Source organism: Phycodurus eques, chromosome 6 (genome assembly GCF_024500275.1).
Source record: "Phycodurus eques isolate BA_2022a chromosome 6, UOR_Pequ_1.1, whole genome shotgun sequence".
NCBI classification, from domain to species: Eukaryota; Metazoa; Chordata; class Actinopteri; order Syngnathiformes; family Syngnathidae; genus Phycodurus; species Phycodurus eques.
This window is the reverse complement of record NC_084530.1, coordinates 31,518,199-31,542,289: the sequence shown is the minus strand read 5'-3', so window position 1 is coordinate 31,542,289 and position 24,091 is coordinate 31,518,199. Positions and strand designations below refer to the sequence as shown.

At 51.6% G+C, this 24,091-nt stretch overlaps 3 protein-coding genes across 12 annotated transcripts; 1 reads left to right on the top strand and 2 right to left on the bottom strand.

Annotated features, from left to right (window-relative positions):
* Positions 1-2,507: 2,507 nt before the first annotated feature.
* On the bottom strand, positions 2,508-12,456 carry tpcn3 (two pore segment channel 3). Of its 2 annotated transcripts, XM_061679316.1 has the most exons (19): positions 12,140-12,456; positions 10,305-10,387; positions 10,115-10,229; positions 8,716-8,844; positions 7,190-7,306; positions 6,987-7,105; positions 6,738-6,839; positions 6,537-6,663; positions 5,445-5,664; positions 5,110-5,254; positions 4,728-4,913; positions 4,438-4,502; positions 4,160-4,247; positions 3,757-3,826; positions 3,472-3,688; positions 3,181-3,271; positions 2,995-3,108; positions 2,748-2,860; positions 2,508-2,667 (listed from the first exon to the last, which is right to left on the bottom strand). In XM_061679316.1, the coding sequence occupies exons 1-19, from the start codon at positions 12,200-12,202 to the stop codon at positions 2,540-2,542; spliced, it is 2,292 nt and encodes a 763-aa protein (XP_061535300.1). In that variant the 5' UTR covers positions 12,203-12,456; the 3' UTR covers positions 2,508-2,539. The 2 variants fall into 2 exon arrangements, with proteins under 2 accessions (XP_061535300.1, XP_061535301.1); XM_061679317.1 differs by lacking the exons at positions 10,115-10,229; positions 10,305-10,387; positions 12,140-12,456 and adding an exon at positions 9,942-10,108 and having other exon boundaries at positions 6,987-7,306.
* pgap4 (post-GPI attachment to proteins GalNAc transferase 4) lies at positions 12,087-18,419 on the top strand. Of its 8 annotated transcripts, none has more exons than XM_061679320.1 (5): positions 12,087-12,238; positions 14,267-14,353; positions 14,462-14,847; positions 15,438-15,886; positions 16,735-18,419. In XM_061679320.1, exons 4-5 carry the CDS (start codon positions 15,491-15,493, stop codon positions 17,557-17,559), a joined length of 1,221 nt encoding a protein of 406 aa, XP_061535304.1. In that variant the 5' UTR covers positions 12,087-12,238; positions 14,267-14,353; positions 14,462-14,847; positions 15,438-15,490; the 3' UTR covers positions 17,560-18,419. The 8 variants fall into 8 exon arrangements, with proteins under 8 accessions (XP_061535304.1, XP_061535302.1, XP_061535307.1 ...); XM_061679318.1 differs by having other exon boundaries at positions 12,087-12,655; XM_061679319.1 differs by lacking the exon at positions 12,087-12,238 and adding an exon at positions 13,160-14,144.
* A 62-nt stretch (positions 18,420-18,481) lies between these two features.
* rbm34 (RNA binding motif protein 34) lies at positions 18,482-24,086 on the bottom strand. 2 transcript variants are annotated; one of them, XM_061679328.1, is made up of 11 exons: positions 23,884-24,086; positions 23,454-23,604; positions 22,985-23,103; positions 21,668-21,869; positions 21,344-21,403; positions 21,163-21,206; positions 20,935-21,018; positions 20,791-20,860; positions 20,530-20,572; positions 20,333-20,451; positions 18,482-20,243 (listed from the first exon to the last, which is right to left on the bottom strand). In XM_061679328.1, exons 1-11 carry the CDS (start codon positions 23,904-23,906, stop codon positions 19,992-19,994), a joined length of 1,167 nt encoding a protein of 388 aa, XP_061535312.1. In that variant the 5' UTR covers positions 23,907-24,086; the 3' UTR covers positions 18,482-19,991. The 2 variants fall into 2 exon arrangements, with proteins under 2 accessions (XP_061535312.1, XP_061535311.1); XM_061679327.1 differs by having other exon boundaries at positions 18,483-20,243; positions 23,454-23,607.
* Between the last annotated feature and the right edge of the window lie 5 nt (positions 24,087-24,091).

Genomic DNA, 24,091 nt, shown 5'->3' with positions numbered 1-24,091 from the left:
AAGACGATGCCAAACCACATTCTGCACGTGTTACAACAGCGTGGCTTCGGAGTAAGAGAGTGCGGGTACGAGACGGGCCCGCCTGCAGTCCAGACCCGGTCTCCCATTGAAAATGTGAGATCATTATGAAGCGTAAAATACGACAACGGAGACCCCGCACTGTTGAACGGCTGAAACTGTACATCGAGCAAGAATGGGAAAGAATTCCACCAGGAAAGCTTCAACAATTCGTGTCCTCAGTTCCCAAACGTTTATTGAACGTTGTTCAAAGAAAAGGTGATGTAACACAGCGGTAAACATGAGCCTGTCCCATCTTTTTGGGAACGTGCTGCAGCCATCAAAGTTTATGATTATTTGATAAATGAGATCTGGTCAGCCGCGCCAGCTGGAACCGCCTCAGATCAGTGTGAACATGAAATATCTCGTCTTTGTCGTGTATTCAATGAAATAGAGGTCGAACATGATTTGCAAACCATTGTACTCTGTTTTTATTTATGCTTAACACAACGTCCCAACTTCATTGTGGTTGTACTTGGTCAGCCAGTGTTTGGAGTGCGGTGTTGGTGTTAGCCTGGAGGGGACGTAAACATCGGCGAGTATGAATCAAGCGAACTCGGGCGACGGGTAGAATGACTTACAGTTCACAAGCAGCGATTCCAAGTCCGGGCTGCGGTGCGCGTCGAGCTCCCCGACGTCGGTAAACCATTTTCCGTCGATGTCGAAGTATATCCCGCCGCCTTTTGTTTCCACCCCAATTGCTCCGTGAAGCGGTCCGCTCGGCGTAGTTGGAAGCCCGGAAGCATGACGGCGCCATCGGGGATGCGTTCACAAAGCCAGGTCTCCGTGAAGCAGACGGCGGCGGAACGTCCAAAGTCTTTACTGGTCTTTGTGAAAAGGCGAAGCTCGTCCATTTTTGTTGGGTCGAGAGCGCAGACTTCTGTCTTTCGGACCGTGACCTGCACTCGGACACGCTTCCCTCTATGGCGTCGCCTTCGAGGCGCCACAGACTGCGGCCGCCCTGCCGGTGAGTAACTCCCAAGAAAAAAAAAAAAGTTGGTGAAAGAAAGTCTGGAGTACGTTCCCTAATGTTTAGCAAGTCTTCCTTTGTGCAAGTAAGTCGCATAATGTCTCCAAAGACGAACGAAAAACAAAAACATTACGAGACGGCGCGTTACCTAGGCGACCACTCACCATTGCCGGTTCGGCGCCATCTTGATTAACCTCTCAGACAAACTTATACACACACACACAAACAACACGTCGTTCCACTTTTGGTCTATACAGTAGCTTGAAAGAGCCGGCACAAATGTGGGGGGCCCAATGCCACCCCCACAAACAACCTCCCCACCACACCCACCGCCCCACACGTCCCGTCCCCCCTCCTCCCCCGTGAGAGCAAGACGCCCCCCCAACCCGCAGGGCCCGCGATGCAGCCAGTCCCTGCCCGGCCCGAGGGCGGGAGAGTGTCCCTTGTTTGTTGGAAAGGAGGGCGGAGAGGGGCAACCGACAAGGGAACGATAAGGGGGGGGGAGGGGGGGCCAAGGAGCGGCTCCGGGCCACGAGAGGTCAGCCCGGGGGGCCCGGCCTCAGGAGCACCGCCATGCAATTACGTGAGACCCGCCTCCCCGGTTACTACGACTGCCAGGTCCCCGACTGGCAGTCATCGGGCCTACCTCGTGTATCAATGCCCCCCCCCCAAGTGGTGCGGTACATTAAAAGGTCAGTGAGCCGAGGGGGTGGGTGAAGGGATGCCAGGCACTACTGCCTAACAGCCAAACCCCCCACCCCACCCACAACCCCCCAGAAATGGGTGTATGTGGTGCATTAAAACACCGGGGGGGGGGCCGGGCAGGGCGCTCGGACCGGGAAACAGCACAGACGTGCTGAAACCCCATCCGACACTCACACCCTCCCGATCCCATACCGGTCCCCCAGGAACCCTTCGATATGCGTACGTGCCCAGATGTGACGAGCGATTAAGAGGCGCGGCTCCCGCAGGTCGGGCCCGTCGGGCCGGACAACCGCCGACGAAGAGGGCCACCCCGCCCGGACCCTCGGCGCCGACCCCGGGGTCCCCCACCGCCCACGTTCCCGCCCCTGATCTCTCCGCATCAAGCCAAAGGAGTAGCGTATTAAGCATCAGATCTTTTTTGACGTCAATACTTAACTATATCCATCATGACTCATGGATGAAAAAGTCAAACTTGTGAGCAGAATGTACGCGACGGTACGTAGACGCTGGCTGCGTTGAAATGAACGGCGCCAGCGAGCGTCCTTTCAAATACCCACGCTCTCGCTTTTGTTCTCACCAACAGAAGATGAAACGCGGCGAGAGAGACGGAAGGCGCCACGAGAAACGAGCGCGTCGCCTTCCTCGTGATCCCGCCCACCTTTAACGGCTGCCTGTCGGAATGGAAAAGCGGCGATTTGGTCGCGCCGAGACAGTGACGGTCAAGCGACGTTATTGATGACTTTGATGTTTTGAGTGACGGGCGTGAACGAGCACCTGAGAAAATCAAACTTTATTCATAAACATCATTTACGCGGCGCCGAAGGACGGGTTGGCGAAGTTTCCGTTGCCGTCGCGAACGTCGGCGGCGTCGTCGTCTTCCCGCTCCAAGTCGGCCTCGAACAGGCGCTGCAGCAACGCGTCCACGGTTCGATACCCTGACGCACAAACGCGCCGTCACTTCCCGTTCGGGCGGCACGGCATCGGCAAACATGACGCGGCGGCGGCGGCGGCCTACTTTTGGAGGCGATTTTGAACATGAGCTTGTGCTTGCTGCTCTCCGACTGCTCGGCGGGCTGCTCGAGATCACTCGTCTCCGTGGCGCCCACCAGGTTGTCCTCCATCGCGTCCCTGACGCAAATGCGCGCGACAGGCAGGAAGTGACAAAGTGAGAAGGTCACAAAGTAGGAGGAAGCAGGAAGTTAAGAAATGAAGATGTGAAGAAGCAAAGAAAGTGAGGAAGCAGGAAGCGTGCGCGCCCTCACTGCGCCACTCCGAGCTGGAGCTGCTCAATCTTCTTCTCGAGCTCGGTGTGCAGGTCGCTCTTGTCCAGCGAGTACTCGAGGAAGAAGGCCTCCAACACGAACGCCACGAAGATGCTGGCGGGAACAGGAAGCGGGCGAGCGTCAGGACGGCCAATCGGAGACGGCGTGCGAGCGCGTGCGTCTCACTTGATGATGACGATGACGACGACGACGTGGAAGAGCACGAAGTAGATCCTGGCCGACTTGTGCGTGACGGCCGTGAAGCCGCTGCTCAGGAGTGGGCGGCGTCAAGGAGGACAACCGCCGACGGCCTGCTGCAAACGCAGATGGCCGACGGTCACGTGCGCTAGAACAGCATCGGAGCTGGCTAGGCGCTCGGAGACGCGCGCACGCTAAGAGTGCGCGCGTAGCGCCCGGCGCACAGGCGGCGTCGGGTGCCCGCGAAGCGCCGGGCTCACACGCGCGCGGGAAGGATATTGTGCCACTGGTTGACGACGGTGAGCTGCACGAGGAGGACGAAGGCGGCGACGACGTTGTTGAAGTTGTTCTTGCAGTAGCCGAGCCGGGCGAAGGCGCTCCCTCGCAGCAGCGCGTTCCCGCAGTCGGCCCTCGCCGGGTCTCCCGCATCCTCGTAGAACTTCACCTTGCCCGCGAACAGCTCCATGCCGACCACGGCGAACACGTAGTAGACCACCTGGCCGGGGGGGAGGAGCCCTCGTCACGCGCCGTGAGCTAACGGCCGCTAGGCCGATGCGTACTTACCAGGACGAGTTGTCCGAAGGTGAGGATGGCCGGTCCGATCCGGATCAGTGTGTTCATGATGGTGCGGAACCTGACCGCAAAAGTCACCGCCTGGTGTTAGCCCACCTATGGCATTTCCCTTTCAGTGTGCGCATTAAGCTAGCGAGGGCAACGCCGCAGCTGTCAATGCTAGCCATTAGCCCAACTATGAGGTTTCCCAAAATGTGTTAGCATGCAGCTAGCGTGGGGCAACCAGGCAGCTACTGATGCTACTTGCTCTCCCATTTATGGCATTTCCCAATATGTACTACCGTGGCGCTATTGGGGCAACACCACAACTATCATCATCAATCATTAGGCAGTCTATGAGCTCGCCCCTTATGTGTTAGCATTAAGCTACTAGCGTAACTATGGATGACATCACCTCTCGATGCTGTCCACCACTCGGATGAGTCGCAGCACCCGCAGGATGAAAACGATGTCCAGGATCTGGCGGCTGGTGTACCTGCCCGCTGACAACGACGACGACAACGTGCGTTAGGACTCTGCCCGTCTACTTCCTGCTTTGTTCTTCAAAGAACTTCCAAAACCAGGACATTGTAACAACTTTCAGAGCCTCCTAAGAGCTTTCAGGACCAGGTCAGAACTTTGTGAGAACTTTCAGGACCTTTGTAAGCAGCATGAAACAGGACGTGACCTCACATGACTCGAGGGCGGCGTTGATGACGGTGGCAACGAGCGCGCAGACCACGATGATCGTGTCGAACCTGCAAACAGGCAGTGATGTCAGGACAGACAACTTTGTAAGAACTTCCTGGACTTCAGAAGCTTTTAAGAAATTTCAGGACCTTCTTAAAAACCTTCTAAACATTCTCAGACCTTCTCGAACCTTCTAGGAACTTTCAGAATCTTCTAAAAACATGGCAAGAACTTTCCGGACGTGCAAACAGGTAGTGAAGCGTGGTGATGTCACGAGTGGCGTGCGTGCTGACCAGTTCCAGAAGCTGTGCGCCGAGAAGAAGGTTCTGGGTTCGATGACGTAAAGTTTGAGGAGGATCTCCAGCAGGTAGAGAGCCAGGAAGGCCCACTCGGAATTGGCGATCATCGGCTCCTCCTCGTCCAGGCCGATGAAAACGGCGTTGATCAGGATGACGACGTCGTACGCCACCGCGAAGGCCCTGCCCGCGAGCGTCACGCACACACGCGCATGACGCACGCACACATGCTTCACACGGGTACGCGTCACACACACAAACGACACTAACACACGCGCACAGCTCGCACACACATCGCAGACCACTCGTCTCGCACACGCGCGCACGGGTCTCACACACATAGCTCCGCCCCACCGTCCCGCAAGCCCCGCCCTCTCACCTGTGCCGGACCGATCGGCAGACGAGGCGGCTGGGCGCCGACCGGTAGAGGGCGGGGCACAGGCGGTCGAGCGGGTGCGGCCTGGACTTGAGCGTGATCACCTCGATGTTGAGAAGGTCGGCCAGCTGCACGAACGACCGCTCGTCTGTCGACAGGCACGGCGACCGCCGTGGCTACGCGTTACTATGACCGCCGGGCCCGGGCGTGTGTTGATGTGTGCGTGCGTGCGTGTGAGAGTCGGTTCATGTGTACATGAGTCGGTTCATGTGTACATGTCACACACACACACACACACATGCGTGTGATGTGTGCTCGTGCGTGGGGCGCCGACCCACCGATGGCGCCGCGGTTGTCGTCGTCCGAAACGCTCCACAGCAGCTCCGTGTGGGCGCGGCTGATGTCGGGCTGGACCGATCGCACGAGGCGGTTCCAGCTGGCGCGGCTGACCAGCGGCTCGCCTCGGCCTTCGCCGCCGTCCTCGGGACTTTCCCGCAGCACGGCGAAGGCGCGTGCCATCTTGCGCCACTTGGCCCGCACCAACTGCCGCACCTCCTCCTGCGGGGCACACGCGCACAAGACGGGGGCGCCAATGAGCCAAACTTGCACGACCTTCCAAAAACCTTCTAAGAACTAAGAAAGAGTTTCTGTAAACAACTGGCTGAGAGGTTTTCCAAGAATTTTCAGAAACATAAAAAGCAGCTATGAATTTTCTGGATTTTCTCAAATATTTCGTCCCTTCTAGAACAAAAAAAAATCCAAGAAACTTCTCAGAAGCGTCTAACACCTTCCAAGGCCTTCTCGGAACTTTCTAAAAACAATCTAAGACCCTTCAGGTCCTTCTGAAATGTTTCCATGAATTTTCAGGAATTTCCAGCAGCTTCTAAAATGTTGAAAGAATTTTAAGGCCCTTTTAAAAAGGACCTGGTAGGAATTGTCAGGAACTTTGAAAGAAGACTTTGTACAGCTTTCCAAGAACTTCAGCAACTTTGAAGGAACTTTGAGTACCTTCTAAAAGAATTCAAATCGCAGAAACTTCTCAGAACTGTCTAGCAACTTCCAGGGCCTTCTGGGAGTTGGCAGGACCTTATTAAAAAATAAAAAAAATAAACTAAGGACTTTCTGGGACATTTTAGTACCTTGTGAAGAACCCCCCCAAAAAATTGAAACTTCTCTCAAACTTTGAGTACCTTCTAAAAACAATTCAAAATTGGAGACATTTCTCAGAACTGTCTCACAACTTCCAGGGCCCTCTAAGAACTTTCAGACCCTTCTAGAATCTTCAGGTCATTTTAAAATGTTTCTATGAATTTTCCGGACCTTAAAACAAATAAGTGTACGTTTTTCAGGAAATGTTCAGGATTCCGGGCACTTCTAAAGAGGTTTCCATGAATTTGCAGGACCTTTGACAATTGCGTACGGCGGGTTACCTTCAAGTACTTCTTGTAGTTGTTGAAGACGACGGCGAGGAAGACGGACATGAAGATGTACGTGTTGACCAGGACGTAGACGATGAAGAAGACGGCGAAGGCCGAGCCGGCGTCGTACGCCGGCATCCTGACGGTCGACACAAACACGACAACGCGCTCAGGCCGCGTTTGACGGCGGCGCGCGATGATGTCGGCGCTCACATGACGTCGGGGCTGTTGGCCGTGGTGACCAGCACGTAGAGGTCGAACACGGCGTCGGCGTAATTGGAGAAGTACGGAGCGCCGTCCGCCGTCGTCAGGCCGCTGCGCGGGTGTCACACGTGCGCCAATACGCGTCACGTAAACACACGTGCAAACACGCGCGTACGCATCACAGAAGCACGCACGCACGCGTTAGGGACAGCTGGGGGGCCGGCGCACGAGGTCAAAGGTGACGTGCCGGTGACTCACCGCTTGCTAAAGAGTTTGAGCGCCATCAGGGAGAAGATGAGGATGCTGAAGATGAAGAGCAGGAACACCGACAAAATCTGAGGGAGGGTGTTGCGGATGCTCCTGATGGCCCTGCGCAGCTTCACACGCGCACACGGGGTCGGCGGGAGACCGGCGATGCGTTCGGGCCCCGTAGGACGTCCGCGCGGGATCACGTGACCTACCTGCCGGCCCTCCGTCACGTTGACCAATAGGAGCGGCCGCAGCACTCGTGACCAGCGGAGGGCGTAGAAGCCCGCGGCGTGCAGCGCACCGTAGATGATCATGTCCACCAGTGTCAGCTGACGCGCACGCACGCACACACACACACACACGCAGGGGTCAATCAAACTACAAGCCCAATTCCGATGAAGTTGGGACGTTGCGGTGAACAAAGAAAAACAGAATCCGATGATTTGCAAATCACGTTCGACCTAAATTGCATTGAATACGCTACAAAGACGACAAAGGTAGGATCAACTTGATCGTTTTGAGCAAATACCGTGTTCCCTCGCCACTTCGCGCTTCACGTTTTGCGGCTTCGCGGGTTTTTCCAAAATATTCCCCCAAAAATCTTTTTTAAATCCAGCTATATCGGCAGCCGTATTGCGCACATCTGTGATGGTACGGGGCTGTGTTGGTGCCAATGGCATGGGTCACTTACACATCTGTGAAGGCACCATTCATGCTGAAAGGTTCATACAGGTTTTGGAGAAACACATGCTGCCATCCAAGCGACGGCTTTTTCATGGACACCCCTGCTTATTTCAGCAAGACGATGCCAAACCACATTCTGCACGTGTTACAACAGCGTGGCTTCGTCGTAAAAGAGTGCGGGTACGAGACGGGCCCGCCTGCAGTCCAGTCCCGTCTCCCATTGATAATGTGTGGCGCATTATGAAGCGTAAAATACGACAACGGAGACCCCGGACTGTTGAACAGCATTTTTGGAACGTGTTGCAGCCATCAAATTCTAAGTTAATGATTATTTGCTAACAACAATCAAGTGGATCAATTTGAACATTCAACATCTTGTCTTTGTCGTGTATTCAATGAAATAGAGGTCGAACATGATTTGCAAATCATTGTATTCTGTTTTGATTTATGTTTCACACAACGTCCCGACTTCATTGGAATTGGGACTGTACATCGAAATCGTTGTGTTACGTTCAGCGAGGATTCCGTGAACGGTTTCAGCCTCAGACTCCAATAAGTCAGCTCAAAATCTCTCTGAAGTGCTCGGGGAGTCGGCCTCCTCGTGAAAGACGTTTTGACGCGTCGGACTGAAAGCATCAACGCAGCTGCTAAATCCCCGCGTGTTTTTTGCAGACAGGGTTTGTCATGCGCGCTGACGCCGAATCAGCAGGAAGTTTCACAACACCGCCTCGGCGTCTTCCCGCTCAGATAGGAAGTTAGCACAAGAAGGAGCGGCTTCACACCTTCTGAGAACTGTCGGGACCTTTTCAAATATTTCGAATTTTCAGGATGGACTAAAAACCTTCAGGAGCCTTCTAGGAATTTTAAAACATCTTCTAAGAACTTCTGTGAAATGTCTTTCTTCTTTCTAAATACTTCTTAAGAACTTTCAAGACAGCCTTAAGAATTTCAAGAACTTTCTCAGAAGAATTTCCAGAACCCGCCAAAACTCTGTAAGAACTTCCAGGACCTTGCCACGCCCACCCAACCTGAGACATCACAAAGTTGCTCCTACCGCCAGGATGGCAATCATGCAGATGTTCTTGGGGTCCTTCCAGAACTTGTCTCGGGGGATCACCTTGGCGTAGTGGATCAACCGCAGGGCGAACACGTGCAGACACACGAGCTCCGCCAGCATGGTCGCCTGCGAACAGACGTGAGCAAACGTTAGCCGCCGGCACGCTCTCCTGCGAACGGACGTTAGCAAACGTTAGCCGCCGGCACGGTCGCCTGCGAACAGGCGTTAGCTGTTAGCTCGTCAACATGGTCGCCTGCAAGCCGACGTTAGCAAACGTCAGCTGTTAGCGCGTCATCTGAATCACGAGGTTAGTGTTTTGCTGGCCTCGCTAACAACGTTAGCATCAGAACGAAGACTGGTGACCAATCCCTTGTTTCTCCAGATGTGCCTTGTGAAGGGCTGGCGACCAGTCCAGTGTGTAGCGGCGTCCGAATTGTTTTGTTTTTTCCCCCCATTCTGGTTTTTCTTTTGTTTTGCCTTTTTTTTTGTTCATCAAATTGCGTTCGAATCGGTTTTTCGAGCAGGTTTGTCAGTTTTTGTTCGTTTTCATTTGTTTTTGATTATTTTCGGGTATTGGTTTTCGTTTTTGGATACTTGTCGAGTGTGAGACAGAAAATTAAGATCACAAAAAGTGTTGTGTTATAAAAAGTCAACAAAAAGCAACATTTGAAGTGTCCGAACTTGTGAGCAATAATCCGCAAATCAAATGCAGAAGTTGAAGTGCAAAAAGTGCACTAGTGCATAATCGTGCTTCTCAGGTTAGAAGTTGCATCACACCGTGCGGTACAGCGTCGACGAGACGCACGCCATGTTTAACTTACATAACCTTCTCGCCATGACTGTAAAACAACAACAACATTCGAGTTGTTATTTGCCTGCTTTTCCTTCTGTTGCCGCTAAATTGAAAAAAAAATTGCAAACGAACTTACGTCAGCTCGAAATGACGTTCCGCCGGACGGACGGATGAGAAATGCGGATTTTTTTTTTTTTTTTTTTTTTTTTGCACTCGTCGGTTTGGCTCGGCGACAGAAGCGGGCTCCCGTCAAATGGGTGGCGGGTCTGCGGCGGGCGGTGTCGCGCTGCGCAAAACAAGTCAGACATTCCTCGTTCCGTTTGAAATCATGTTCGCGCGCGTGAAACTAATTCACAAAGGACATCTTCGCCATCATCACGATTAGCTTTAGTTACTTTTAGAAACATAAAACGTAGTTTCAGTTGGTTACCTTTTGGTTTTTTTTCCACACATTTCCGTTTTTATTTCATTTCGTCTAGGAAATTTTGTTGGTTTTTTTCCATTTTATTTTGAGTTCTTTTCTTCGTTCTCCCCGACTCCCCGAAAGTCGGCGCGTCCGCCCCCGACGGGGAAAGCGGACGAGCCGGCCGACGGCGGCCTCACCCACGGCGGCAGAGGCCAGACGGCGGGCGCCTCGAAGGCGGCCAAGCTCAAGTCCAGCAGGATGAAGAAGTAGACCAGCACCCGAGGAAGTCGGCGGTTGTACAGCAGATACAACCTGCGCTTCAAAATAAAAGCCAAGTGTCAGCAGATGCGTGACGGGAAAAAAACGGACGAGGGAAAGGCGTCTCACCTGATGGCCTGCGGCGACGTGTCGAAGAAAACGTTCCGGTTGTACTGAGCGTCCGACACGTACGCCGACGCCAGGTCGAAATCCTGGAAAGCACACAAACGCGAGCCTTTCAAAAGGAAATGCCACGTCTCGGAACACGGTGGCTTTCAAAATAAAACAAAGAAGCGCAATTGCCTTTAAGAAGCAAGAATTCTCCGTTTTCCAAGCGGGAGCAAAAGCCTTTCAAAACGGTCGTCTGAGTCCAGAACGCCAAATGGTTTATGTTTTGGTTCTGAAGGCGGAAACACAATTCGGGGTCGGGCCGGATCTGTCCCGGCGGGATACGGAAGCGCCAGCAGCCCGCCATTAGGCTCCGTCGCCAACTTGACGCGCGTGCCGGCCGAGCAATCGTATATTGCTCCGAAAAGTCGCACGCGGTCGACCCGACTTTTATACGTCGCACAATCTAAACCCTGACCAAGGTCTCGGTCCGAAACCTTTTTCCAGCGACGGGACGCACGAATGTCCGCGGCGACGTACAAAGCCGGCGACCACACAAAAACGTCATCGACGCCAACGCCCGTGTTGCGCCGTCTTCCAAAAATGGTTCCCGAAGATGAGGAACGGCTCACGAAACGGCTCGTCAATAGTTTGCCTAGTTTTCCCATTTTCACGTCGAAGATCGTCAAACGTCACACAAACATAACCCAAGTGAACTTCAAGTGCTGTTGGAAAATGCTGATTTCATTCATTCAGGAACAAAATGTAACTATTCAAAGTTGCCTGGCCCTGCGTGCCAAGGTGAATGCCCCCCTGAAGTCAAGTCCGGAAGTCATTGTTGCTAATCACAATTTGGGGTTACTTTTCACGGGGTTAGCGAGCGAGCCCGATGACCTCCGGACCCGTTCCGTCAACAAATCACTTCAACGGAATCCGTTCTGACAAAATCGAGTCGGACGAAAGCTGCAACAAAACGACACGGTGCAAAGAAATTCCAGTACAGTCGAGAAATCAAGTCATTGACATCCATCGGTCTGGAAAAGGTGACAAAAGGCGTTCGGAAAGCTCGAGGTTTCCGGCGAACCGTAGGGAGAGCCGTTATCCTCACGTGGACAAAACACGGAAGCGGCCGACCTCCGAAGATTTCCCCGGGGGAACAGCGACGAGGCCGCGAAGGAACTCGGGACGACATCCGAACAACCGCAGGCCTCCCTTGCCTCACTTACGACACAACAATAAGGAAGAGAGCGCGGGGCAAAAACGGCATCCGAGGCGAAAACCAAAGAACATCGAGGCCAGTGTAACGTTTGCAAAAAAGCCTCTGCGTGATCCCCGAGCCTTTCGGGAGAATATTCTATGGACTGACGAGACGAAAGTCGAGCTTTTCGGAAGGCGTGCGTCTCGTTACATCTGCCGTAAAAGTAGCGCAGCCTTTCAGAAAAACAACATCCTGCCAACAGACAAACACGGCGGCGGCCGTGTCATTCGCACGGGCCCTCCGGGGGAAGTCCGAACTACAAAAAGGACTTCGACGCCCCTGACTTAAACGCTGCGCATAAATGATAGCAATGACATCAAATGTACTTTAGGAATGAACCCTTTGCCTCGTTTCTGGATGAACACTCGGGCCTACTACGCTACTGTAGGTTAATGTCGGCTCTGATGGCGAAGAAATGATTTGAGGAAACTTTGCCACACGGTTATTGTCGCTCCGGTTTGTTTGCTTTTTGTTTTCCGCTTGGACGTCGCAAATGAGTCCCGAACTTTCCAAATCGAAGTTGTTGTGCGCGCGTCACGTGCTTTCCTGCCTTTTGCTGGTGTCACGTGAAAAGGCTCGCACGCACGCAGGAGCTCACCTCTTTGCTTTTGGCGTCTCTTCCTTGGCAGGCGCGCGCGCCACGGCTGCTGGTGCCCGTCATCTCCTTCTCCTTCTTGTTGTTCTCCTCCAAAAGTTGGTAAGAGTCTTCGCTCGTTTGACTTTGTGGGGGTGACGTCAGTCCGAGCGAGACGAAGCAGCGGCGTCGTGGCGCGTGCGCGTGCACATGACGTGTGGCGTGCACTTTGTCTTGTCGTTCATCGCTTCCCTTCTTCTCTTCTCTTGCACGAGCGCCAAGCAAGGAGCCCCGTTGCGTTCGCGTGCCGTGGGAAATGGGAGGATCTGCCTGCTGCGTCCGCGCACCGACATGACGTCATCCGGATTGGCCGCTCCGTGCCTTTCTATTGTGACAGCCATGTTGGCGTAAACACTTTGTATCTCGACTCTTGGTAAATAAGGAAAAACTGAAGAGATCCTCCCATTTTCTTGCCTTTTAAATATGTAAATGTCTTTTTTGAGCGGAAACTTCCAAACTTCTAGAACGCCATTTCCACCGGTAAAAAAAAAAACGCTCTTTTTTTTTATACTGGTCGCCAAAAATATATTTTATATTCATTCACGAATTACGTTCTGAAAAGATATTGGATGTATGTATTTATTATTTATTTCACTGGCAGAAGTCCATTTCCACCCGTTTAAAAAAACAAAGTTGCAATATTACGAGGAAAAAGTTGTAGTATGACAACATTTTCATTTTCTAATAGCATCACAATATTCCATCAAAAATATCTGATTGTGACAATATAAAGTTGTTATGACAAAAAAGTTTGCAATATTATGAGAATCATTTTAGTTCAGAGGGGGGAAAAGTTGACTTGGGAGAAAATCAAATTGACAAGAAAAACGATTAATATGACAAGAATAAAATCCGAGTATTCTTAGGAAAAAAATGAAAAAGTTGAATTCCGTTGTAATATTGTGAGGACTTCTTAACCTTAAAAAAAATGTACCAGCATTACCAGATCACTATTAACCCTTGACTGCTTTTTTTTTTTGTCAATGTCTTTGTGTTCTCCAAAGTGTTCTCTGTCAATTGTCGTACTCGAGCGGCTCCGACGACCGGAGACAAATTCCTTGTGTGTTTTCTGGACATACTTGGCAAATAAAGAGGATTCTGATTCTGAACCTGATCTAATAGAAACAAAATTCTAATATGAACAGAAATTCAAGTAGTCCATTTTTTTAAAGAAAAAACAGTTTTACAGGTGGAAACGGGCTCTGTTATGTGGAGAAAAGGATAAAATAATAATCATTATTATTATTATTATTATTACATTTGTACTTGTAGAAACGGGCTTCCTGTGCAGCTAAAAGTAATGAAAGGAAATCATTCATTTATTGATGTATTTATTTGACTGTTGGAAATCTCAGCTCGGTGTTGTCAACGCCAAAGCAAAAAGTTATTCGTATTAGTGTGATGTCACTTTTTGAAACATTTGACTTTTTCTCGTAACCTTTTTCTGCGCGCTGCGTGTTTCATTTTCTTATTAGAACACACAAAATGTGCAACGGCCAAAATGCGGTTCTGAATCGAGTGAATAAATGATATGATTTATTCTTGAGCGAATTACTGAGGTTTACACATCACAAGATACTTCGAGGTTCGTGAGTGAAAAGTCAAATGATAGCTTGGCGTCTTTGTCTTTTCGGCTTTTCGACAGTGTCCGCGAATGCAGCAGCGGGTGTCACGTGACGCTCCCGGGAGGACACCGGAAGCACGAGTTGCCGCGCGCGTCCCGCCACCCTAAAAGCAAACCTTGTGCAACTTGATGAAAAAAGGGCAGCTCAAATATTTGCTTGGTGTTCTCAGCTGCGTTTACGTGAGCTTTGACGCGCACTTTGTGCAAAAAAAATGGAAATGACGGCCGGTTTTCCACCGCTGCGGTAGACGTCACCGCGACGACGTGTCCGACCGTCCGCAGATTGGTGGAGGCTCGAAGAGTTTTGGGGACCTTTCAGGGCCTTTAAAAAAGATTCTTGAAAATGTCAGTAATTAAAAAAAAATAATAATAATAATAATAAAAATCCTATATCATTCAAAGACAGTTGTAAGAACTTTCACGAGCAAAAAAAATTCTTTAAAAAACGTTGAGGACCTTCCTTCTAGAAGCTTCATGCGCACGTGTTGATCATTCCATTTGAAGTGTTTCCGGGCAAAAGTGGGACTTTTCTTTTGCTCAGCACCACGAAACCTGTGAGTCTTGAATATTCTGGGATGTCGCCCCTTTTGCGACTATGCGAGAAAACTTGTGGGGTGTTTAATCCGAATGTTTTTTTTCTTTTTTTAATCTGTGATTTGAAGGCTTGAAAAAGGGGCAAATGGACGGTGTTGTCATCGACTCTGGCGCCACCTGGCGGCTGGAAGCCGCCGTCTGACGGCCTGGCTGCGCGCGCATCCGCGAGGCGCTTCCGCCTTCTTCTCCGGGTGCGAGGCGCTTCTTATTTCTTGTGCTTTTTCGGCCGTTTTTAAGCAGGCATTTGTCAGCAGTCGACGAAGAGGAGGAGGGAGAGGAAGGTGACGAGGACGACGAGGACGACGGACAAGAAGCGGACGTCACGTGGTAGCCAAAAGCTCAAGAAGTGACGGGAGCGCCAACAAGTTGGCTGGAAAAAGCCAAACCGCGATGAAAAAGCAGCAAAAGCAGCTCGCCGGCGACGATCTCCAAAGTCAACGAGCGCCTTCGTTTGGTGAGTGCGAGCGCAACCAAACAACAACAATTGTTTGCCATGACAACAGCAGCACTCCGCAATACTGTACTTGATAAAAACGGAATCGACTGTTTAGCGTCACTTATTCACGTTTTTTCGCATGAATTCTTTTTAAAATCCCCCCCCCCCCCCCCTCCATTTTCAATTATCACAAACTTCAATTAATCGCTGCGTGAGTATTGTTATATTGTCTGTCTAAATATGTTGCTCAGATGTTTGTGTTCAAATGCGGGGCGCTGCAAAATCGTGTCAGTCGTGTTTTGCATTGTTTGGTAGCATTGCGCTAGTTAAAGCTATCTGGTTGTTTTAAATGCACAAGCGTGTCATTTTCTTTGTTTTCTCTTTAGTTTGATAGTGAACTTCAAACTTCTGTCAACCAATCAATCAATCTGTCGTGAAAAGTATTGGCCCCCTTCTCAAATTCTTCAAAGTTACCTGGCCCGGTGTGGGAAAGTAATTACCCCCCTTGTTAAATCATGAACAAATTGTGGCTAATCACAAATTTTGCTTAATTTTCACGGCTCACACCCGAGCCTGACTTGTGGTACTTTTGTTTTGTCCGCACACAGTCGAGGAGACGACCTCCGGCGGGGCGTCCGTGTGAAAGCGTGCCGCCGGCCCGATGCTGCGGCTGCCTCGCCCGCGCGTGCGCTGGTCCAGCGGGGCCACGCAGACGCTGGTGGTGTTCGCGCTGACGTTCTGCGCGGTACTTCCTGTGTGTTGCCACCGCCTGCTGCACTCCTACTACTTCCTGCGCTCCGCCTACTTGGACGCCGCCAGCGAGGACGCCTTGCGCCAGAGTCTGCGGCGCGGTCAGGACGCGCTGCGCTTCTGGCAGAGCGCCTCCGCCCCGGCGCCCTCGCCCGCCTCCGCCCCGGCGCTTTCCCGGCCTCCCGAGCTGCTGGTCGCCGTGGTGACGGCGAGGCGGCGCGAGGCCCTCCGGTACCACTACCTCCTGCAGGTGACCCGCGAGCTCACCGCTCTTCTGAGCGGCTGCGGGGAGCGGCCCTGCGCCCAGGTGCGTCGGCGCGCGAATGCACAGGTTGCCGTGGCGATCCAGCCTCACTCCTGAGAAGAGAGGGGAGAGGGGGGGGGGGGGGGAAGTTTTTTCGCACTCCTTATCACACACGGTAATGACATCATGAAATAGAATCAAAACGAACGAAAGACTTTTTGTCACACTTTCTCTGACAATTCAATGCTCATTTTGGCCACCCGGGGGCAGCACGCGACACACGTCGGGCGGCACAGTGGCCCGCTCGTCACGGTCGGGCTCGGTCCCGATCCCTCGCGATGGCGAAAACCCACCGATGACGGACGCTTATTATAATTGCACCGAGAAAAATTAACTGAGCTGGGATAGACTGGCATGAAAGACGGGGGGTGGTTCCCCCAAATAAACAAATTGGCGAATAGGCAGCGGTCCGCTTTGCACGGAGACGTCACAACTCCGAAGCCGTAACGTTAGCCCTGCTGGGCAAAAAAAACAAACCTTTTCCCCCTCTTGGTTTTGGGACAAAAGGTTTTGTTTCGAGCTCATTTGTTTCCCAGTATACACACCGAGACAATCGGGCTGTTTTTGTCCCGGCCGAGGATGTCGAATGCCAGATTATTTTTCGTTTCATAAGACGATCCTGAGGTCCGGGCTGCGCCAAGAGTGCATTTGCTCCCATTGTAGGCTCCGAAACGCGTCAAGCCGACAACCTTAATTGTTAAACGTCTTCGCTATTTCTGAGAAAAAAATCGGCTTTTCGATTTTCTGCCCCAAACGTCTGGAACACTCGGCAACAAATACCGAAACTCACGTCGCTCGTTCGCGTGTACGGGCGGCGCAAGTTGTGGTATAACGGCAAGGTTCCCTCGCAGGTGGTGCTGTGCGACGTGCAGAGCGGCCCGGACGTCAACGAGGACGCCGAACTGCTGGAGCGGCACTTCCCCGTCATCCGCCGGCCGTACCGGAGCAGCCTGCCCCTCGACACCTTCGAGCGCGAGAAGCGCGACTACGTGTTCTGTCTGCGCCGAGCCTTCCGGCTGGCGCGGCCCCGGAACATGGTGGTCCTGGAAGACGACGCCGTGCCCCGCCCGGACTTCTTCCGGGTTCTGAACGAGCTCCTGAGTCGGCGCTTCGCCGCCGAGTCGCTCTACGTCAAGCTCTACCACCCCGAGCGTCTGCAGCGCTACTGGAACCCGGAACCCTACCGCATCCTGGAGTGGGTGGGTCTGGGCCTGCTGGGCGCCACCCTGCTCCTGCGGCTCCTGACCGTCTGGAACCCCTGCTCGTTGTCCTTGCGCATGTCCGCCGGGCACCTGGCGCTCCTGGCCGTGTACGTGATGGCGGCGGCCGAGCTGCTGGGCCGCCACTACCTCCTGGAGGCGCGGCGCCTGTCCCCGCAGCTCTACGCCGTGTCGCCCGCCACCGAGTGCTGCACGCCGGCCATGTTGTACCCGGGCAACGCCTCCCTGAGGGTGGCCGCCTACTTGGACCGAGCCGCCTGCTCGAGGGGCAACGCCAAGGACACGGTCCTCTACCGGGCCGCCCGCGACACGCCCGGAGAGCGCGCGCACAGCGTGGAACCCAACCTGGTCACGCACATCGGAGCGTTCTCCTCGATCCGGCCCAACCCAGGCTCGGCCCAGGCTGCTTTGACCCCCGTCGGAGCGCTTTGGTTGACTTCCGCGATCCCGCTTTAGACCGCTTGGGAACACTCTGGACTACCGTGGTGCCTTGACTTATTTGCCCACTTTGAAATGAATTGAAAAGTAATTATTCCCATCCAAGAATCTACTCAAGCTCGATGTGTTTTTTCGACGACGACAGGTGAATATCGGTCATCTGTTCGAAACGTTCGAGTGAGATTGTTGTGTTCCACAATGGATCACTGAAACGTGTGCCGACGGCACGGGTTTGAGTCCCCGAATCCTGTCAAATGTGTGCCTTGGCTCAATAAAGTCGAAGAATGATCATCAACGCGCTCGACTGGATGCATTTGCTTTGCCCTTCCGATGCTTGAGGCGAGGTCACGGGACAACATTGGCAGCTCACTTCGGCTCCGCCCCCTCAGCCGTCACTCAAATATCAGTTTGCGTCCTTTACACTGTGTCCGACGTACGGCCCGGGGGCCAGAACCGGCCCGTCAGGGAACCCAATCTGGCTGTGTGTATTTTGAAACTCTTGATTTTTATTTTGACTCAAGCACCGTAGAATCGGAAGTGCTGTGTGTCACCCGACGTGACGTGTGTGAAGCCGAGAGAGAGAAAAAGATTTGATCAAGTTTTTACAGGAAAATCTTGACACATATTAACACTACAAGTCGCAATACAACTATTATGTGACTTAAGGGTCCAAATGAGGACAAAACTTACTCTTCCAGTTCTCAAAATGTCTGACTTCTCTCTGCCTTGTCGCATGTGCTTGAGTGACAAGACAAAAGGACACCGAGAATCCGATTTGGAAGAAACTTGCTTGATCTGAAAATGGTCAATGTGGCGCTCACGACAGCAACTTTAAGGGACAGACATATTTTAGTCAAAATAAAAGACAGAATTTCAAATGTTTTGTGTATATATATATGATGAGAAATCATGAATTGTATTTTAAGGAATTGATGGTCAAAATTACACCGTTATAGCAGCTCGAGCTTCATCTATCCAAACCCCGTGTAGGGACAAATACCACCATAAAACCGCTCCAAGAAAGTGTCAAAATATACCAATATTAACATGCAATTTTAGACAGCACGCCCACTGCTGGTTATTGAAAAAACGATTTCGATTTTTCTCTCTTTCAATTTTACATCAAGAACACAAAAAGGCCCGCCGTCAAACAAACACCCATAGGCACTCGGTATTGTTGAGTCATTTCATGTGAAAGTGTTTTATTAAAAACACGTTCGTGAAGTTAATCGGGACATGGGTTTATGAAAGCCCAGAGAAAAATGGTTGGTTTTTCACATCAGACAAACGAATCGTGCAAGGGACTCGCTGTGGCGATGACCCCGACAGGAAAGGCTACAAGCTAGGAGTTGGAGAGCGCTTGCTCATTGTTAGCTAGCGCTGACGAATGGCGACATCACAGAATCGTCGTTTTGTGTTTTCAGCTTTTTATGGCGAGCTACTGGGTGACTATTAAGTTAGCAGCTCATGTAAGTTTCTATTTTGCACTTACTGCAGGTCTGTATGTCCTTAATAGACATAGCTCCTACATTAACTGTCATTTTGTTTCATTTCACTCTGTCAATAACTGCACTCTCGTTCTGGAAAGTTCCCACGAGTGTGGAAGGTGTGATGAGTCAATTGAGCCTTTCAAGATTACCAGATGGATATGGAAATTTAAAAGGCTTTCGAAATACTTTGCTTTATCAAAGGTACCTATAGTTTATAGATCTACTGTGCTCGGTAAGTTGCAACTGTAAATGAAGAGCGTGATTAACAACGTACAATTGCAAGGAATTTAGGATTTCATCATCCGCGCTCCATAATATCATCAAAAGGTTCAGAAAATCTGGAGAAACCTCTGCACGTAAGCCGCAAGGCCCAAAAGCAACACGGAATGCTCGTGACCTTCGACCCCTCAGGCGGCACTGCCATAAAATCCAGGATCGCGTCAAGGGCCCAGGAACACTTGAGACACTCTACAAATGCAAGTTAAATCTCTACCGTGCAAAAACGATGACGCCATATTGCAGCAGCGACGCCGCCGTGTTGCAGGCTTCACATTCAAAAGGAGAGAAAATTCGCAAAAAAACAATCGCCTTCATCACTTTGAACTTTGAACAGAGCTTGAAAAGGATTTGCAAATCATTGTAGACCGTTTCTCTTGACGTTTGCTTTATTGGAATTGGGAACACTGAAGCGCACGAGACGTCTTTTGTTAACTCTGTGCGTTGCCACGCTAACGACACACACCGACATTGACTGGACAACACGAGTGCGCGCGCGTTTGATCGGATTTTATTGGGCAAGTAAAACGTGACAATTATTTTGATTTGCAAACTATGTGACGGCAAAATCAAAAATGTCCTTGTCACTAATGGTAACGACAGTAATCGGTGCCCCTCAAAAGGATGGCAGCAAAAGACTTTTGAAAATCGACGCTCCTCATTTCACTTCGACACAGTTCCGAGTCATATGTGGACGTTTTTCCTGCTCTTCTTCACCTTCTTCTTGGTAGTTTTCTTTTTGTTTTTTTGATTGGGGCGGGCCACCTCGCCTTTGAAGTTTGTCGAGCGGTGACCTTTGCCCTGGTTCCCCGCGGCTGCCGTTCTCCTCGGGGCGGCGCTCCTCCGCTCCTTCTCGGTGGACCGTTTCACCCTAACGGGCCGACCCTCCAGCTTCGAGCCCTCCAGCTTCAGCGCCAGCTGGACCGCGTCGATACTCTGACGGACGATCGACAACGCGAGGGTTAAAGGTCACGCAGCGAGGTTGGCGCGTACGACAGAATGACAGCTCGTTCGTGCGCGTATACCTCAAAGAGGACGTAACCGAAGCCTTTTCCCAGTCCCGTATTGCGGTCGCGCACCAGTCGGACGGCCTCCACGACGCCGCATTCCTCGAAGTGTCGCCGCAACGCCAACTCTTTCAGCTCTGACGTGACGACAGCCGTTACCGTCACAACGCGACACGCAACGCAACGCAGGCGGCCGACCCGGCGGGCGAACTCACCGAAGTCGAGGTTCCCCACGAACACGGAGCGCTTGTGGTCGTGCTGCGGACGCAAAGGGCAGGACGACATCGGTCACGTGTCCTGCGACTGCGAGCCGATCGCAGGACTGAACGGTGCGACATCATCGCGTAGACGGATGGCTTCGTGTGCGAACACATGCACACAAACAACTTCGACACACAAACGGGTATACGCGAAGCACGAGACCAATCACTTCTTGACATGCCGCCTAACGAACCGATCACACGAGTCGGACTCACGCTTTTCGCCCTCTCGGCGCTCACTCTGTCCACGCGGATGATGAAATCCTTCTCGATCGCCATGCCGTTCCTGCGGGGAGACAAAATGGCGGAGGAGGAGTAGTCAGGAAGGGCGGTGGCGGCCGGACGGCGGGCGACCGTGACCTCCGCAGTGCTTTGGCGACCCCTTGTGGCTCCTTGAAGACAACGTAGGCGTTGATGCTCTGCTTCAGCGGGTGACCTTGGCGCCTGACGCACACAAGATGGCGGATCACTACACACGCCACCGCAATTGTGTGCGTGTTCAACCATGTGGATGAGAAACTGTGTGTGCGTTTACCTACGGATATTTGTTTGTGTGTGTGCATTTCCTGGCGTGCGTGCGCCACTCACTTGATGGCAGCGACTCTGCGCGACATAGCCGGATCCTCTCGCACCTGCGGCGAATCAAAGCGGACGCGATCGTGTGACTTTATGCGAGCTCCTCCCACTTGTGCGCGATGAGGATGATTGTTGTGTAATACACAAAACATTATTTAACAAAAGCGTAAGGCGTCATGCTCGTTCTTCTTACCATGGAGCGGAACCGGATCGACTCGATGGTGCCGTCGGCCCGGAACATGCCGAGCAGCGCCTGTGGTACACACAAGTACACGCATGAACAGACATGCAAGTACACGCACATACAAGCGCGCACACAGGTATACACAGAGACACACAAACAGGTACATAGAAGTACAAGCACACAAACACTTATGTGAAGACATCCACACACAGGCAGGTATACACACACACACACATATCGTTACACTTCCACACAGACACACGCGCACAAAGACAGACTTTAGCGCTCAGCTGGCGTGCGCCAAAGGTGAAAGGTCACGTGGCGGCCGTCGACCTTCTTGGTGCAGTTGATGGGCAGATTTCCCACGAAGGCCGTCCTCCGGTTCTTGGTTTGTTCTTCCTGCTTTTCCTGCCGCCTCCGCTGCCTCTTGAGAACCCAATGCTCCGCCCCCTTCTCGAGCCCCGCCTCCCACGCGCCGCGCTTCTTATTGGCCGGTGCTCTCTCATCTTCGTCTGCGTTCTGCAGGCTGACCTCCCTGCAAGTATTTGCCATCCGTTTACACGTTCAAACGTATCGTTAGGATTGTCACGACCGGGAAGCGGTCATCGAATCGGTCCTGTGTTCTTCCGTCACAGTCTGGTTCGGCGCTGCCACAAAAAAGGACAAACGCCGACTGCGACGGACAATCGAAACTGCTGAAAGGATTGTCGGTACCCCCCTAGCCACCCTTGAGGACTTGCACGCTGCTAAAACAAGAACTAAGACAAGAGCGTGCAAAATCCTCTCGGACCCTCCGCATCCCGGTCACCGGCTCTTCCGGCTCCTTCCCTCAGGCGGGCGCTACCGATCGATGCAAACTAGAACTAGCAGACATTCCGACAGCTTCTTGCCTCTTGCCATCAACTTCTGAAACAGCTAACCTACAATTCCATGACAACATGCTGGCAATGTTTTTGTCTTGAGTTTGTCACCACATTTCTGTGGGGCCAATGATATATTACTCGCGCACTCACTGTAGTCGTCTCGCCACGCTGCACTATTTGCATATCTGTTGTTGACCAATACTGGCCACTTGTGCCAGACTACCACTTGCACACTGACTGAGGAGTATCTGCAACATTTGCACAATCGACATTGTCCCAGATGATCGCGCTACGAGTCACTCGAAACCGCATCCACTCCTTGAAGTGTCGGCGACCCTTCGCACGACGCTCATTGCACCGGACGATTGCAATAGGAGTCATTCGAACTGCTCTAAGTGCTAGAGGACTCCGCATCTTTTGCACAATTGTCAAAAAATAGTAATTGTGCCGGCATTACCACATTACTGGCAACCTTTTATTGCTCAGTGACTTTTATTTGTATTTTTTATGTCTCAAAAGTATTCTCTGTCGTCGTACTCGAGCGGCTCCGACGACCGGAGACAAATTCCTTGTGCGTTTTCGACATACTTGGCGGATTCTGATTCTGAATTTTGGGGCCGATCGGCGATTTTAAATAAACCGATCACAACGCGGCGCAATAAATCAATTTCAATAAGCGGGCGATGTATCTGCTGGAGCCGCCCTCCCCGCTTGCTCACTCCAGGGACGACTAACTAACTCGATGTAGTTTGAAGTGGATGACTTGTTTTGCGTGTGCGTGTTTGACCTGTTCTCCAGCTTCTGCTCAGCTTCCGTTTTCACCTTGGGCTTTTTCTTCCGTTTCTGCTTCTCGCCAGCTTCAACTTTGACCTCTGGAGCTTCCGACCGCTCGCCGAGCTGTGGAAGCTGGCGGGACAATCGCGTCAAATTAAAAATCGGGACAAAAATATATTTAAAAAAAAGGGATTTGGTCAAGAAAAAATAACTGCTTACAATGTCTATACGTGATTAAAAGTGAAGACAATCACATATGACAGATGTTTCGACTCAGACCGCTATTGCACAACGTCGCAATAATGGGCCGCCTCCCTTTCTGTCCAAATCGCAATCAAACCTCGATTCGGACCAGGATTCCGCCGAAAGATTTTTCTCTCCTTATTTCTGCTCTTGACTTGAAAAGGACCCAAAGCGTGTTGGCCCTCTCTTGTTTTCACTTTCAATCACGTAGAGATGGTTCTGATGCCGTTCTGACTTACCTGCGGGGCGGGTTTAAAGAGGGCGCCGCTTACTGTCGGCGCGGTGGTGCCGAAGAGAGCCGAAAGCGAGCCAGAAGCCGCACAACTGTTCTGGAGCAAACTGCCCGACACCTGACCCACTTGGTAGTCGGAGGACGCCTCCGTGCTGCAGCTGCTGAGGAAGAAGAAGAAGATCACACAGTCCAATTGAAATCAATTGGAAAACAGCTCACCTTGGCAAAAGAGAATCTGCTCTCAATTGCCTGACATGGATAAATAAAGCTGAAATGAATAATTATTACACTGGTAATGCAACAAATCGCAATGTTAAGATGATTTGTGGAACTCACTAGCAGACATTATGGGTCCAAAACTCTTGTTGTTCGTTTGATTTGTACAACTATGTTGGAACTTAGTGTATTTTCTTTTTTAGCATTGCGTGTCAACAAACCTCTGCGCAACTTTCCTCTTCATGTTAATAAACAACGTTTCAGCTCCGTTCTTCTTTTAAAAAGTGATAAAGTGTTGGAGTCGAAAGTCAGAAGTAAACGGGAACGAGGACGAGCACTCTTTTTGTTCGTTACAATTCCAAAAAAAGAAAAACGACTTTTCTTCTTCAAGCACGCTTGCCGTCGGCTAGCTGCGGTCCTTCTGTCAAA

What these genes read in the sequence shown, in the direction of transcription:
- pgap4 (XM_061679323.1), top strand. Translation starts at nt 15,491, where the DNA reads ATGCTGCGGCTGCCTCGCCCGCGCGTGCGCTGGTCCAGCGGGGCCACG. An exon ending in GGGAGCGGCCCTGCGCCCAG is followed by an intron (nt 15,887 to 16,734) that starts GTGCGTCGGCGC and finishes GTTCCCTCGCAG; the next exon opens with GTGGTGCTGTGCGACGTGCA.
- tpcn3 (XM_061679316.1), bottom strand. Translation starts at nt 12,202, where the DNA reads ATGACGGGCACCAGCAGCCGTGGCGCGCGCGCCTGCCAAGGAAGAGAC. An exon ending in GCATGATTGCCATCCTGGCG is followed by an intron (nt 7,307 to 8,715) that starts GTAGGAGCAACT and finishes CGTGCGCGTCAG; the next exon opens with CTGACACTGGTGGACATGAT. An exon ending in CTCAAACTCTTTAGCAAGCG is followed by an intron (nt 6,840 to 6,986) that starts GTGAGTCACCGG and finishes ACACCCGCGCAG; the next exon opens with CGGCCTGACGACGGCGGACG.
- rbm34 (XM_061679327.1), bottom strand. Translation starts at nt 23,906, where the DNA reads ATGAAGAGGAAAGTTGCGCAGAG. An exon ending in CGCAGAGTCGCTGCCATCAA is followed by an intron (nt 21,019 to 21,162) that starts GTGAGTGGCGCA and finishes TGTGTGCGTCAG; the next exon opens with GCGCCAAGGTCACCCGCTGA. An exon ending in GCGCCGAGAGGGCGAAAAGC is followed by an intron (nt 20,573 to 20,790) that starts GTGAGTCCGACT and finishes TTGCGTCCGCAG; the next exon opens with CACGACCACAAGCGCTCCGT.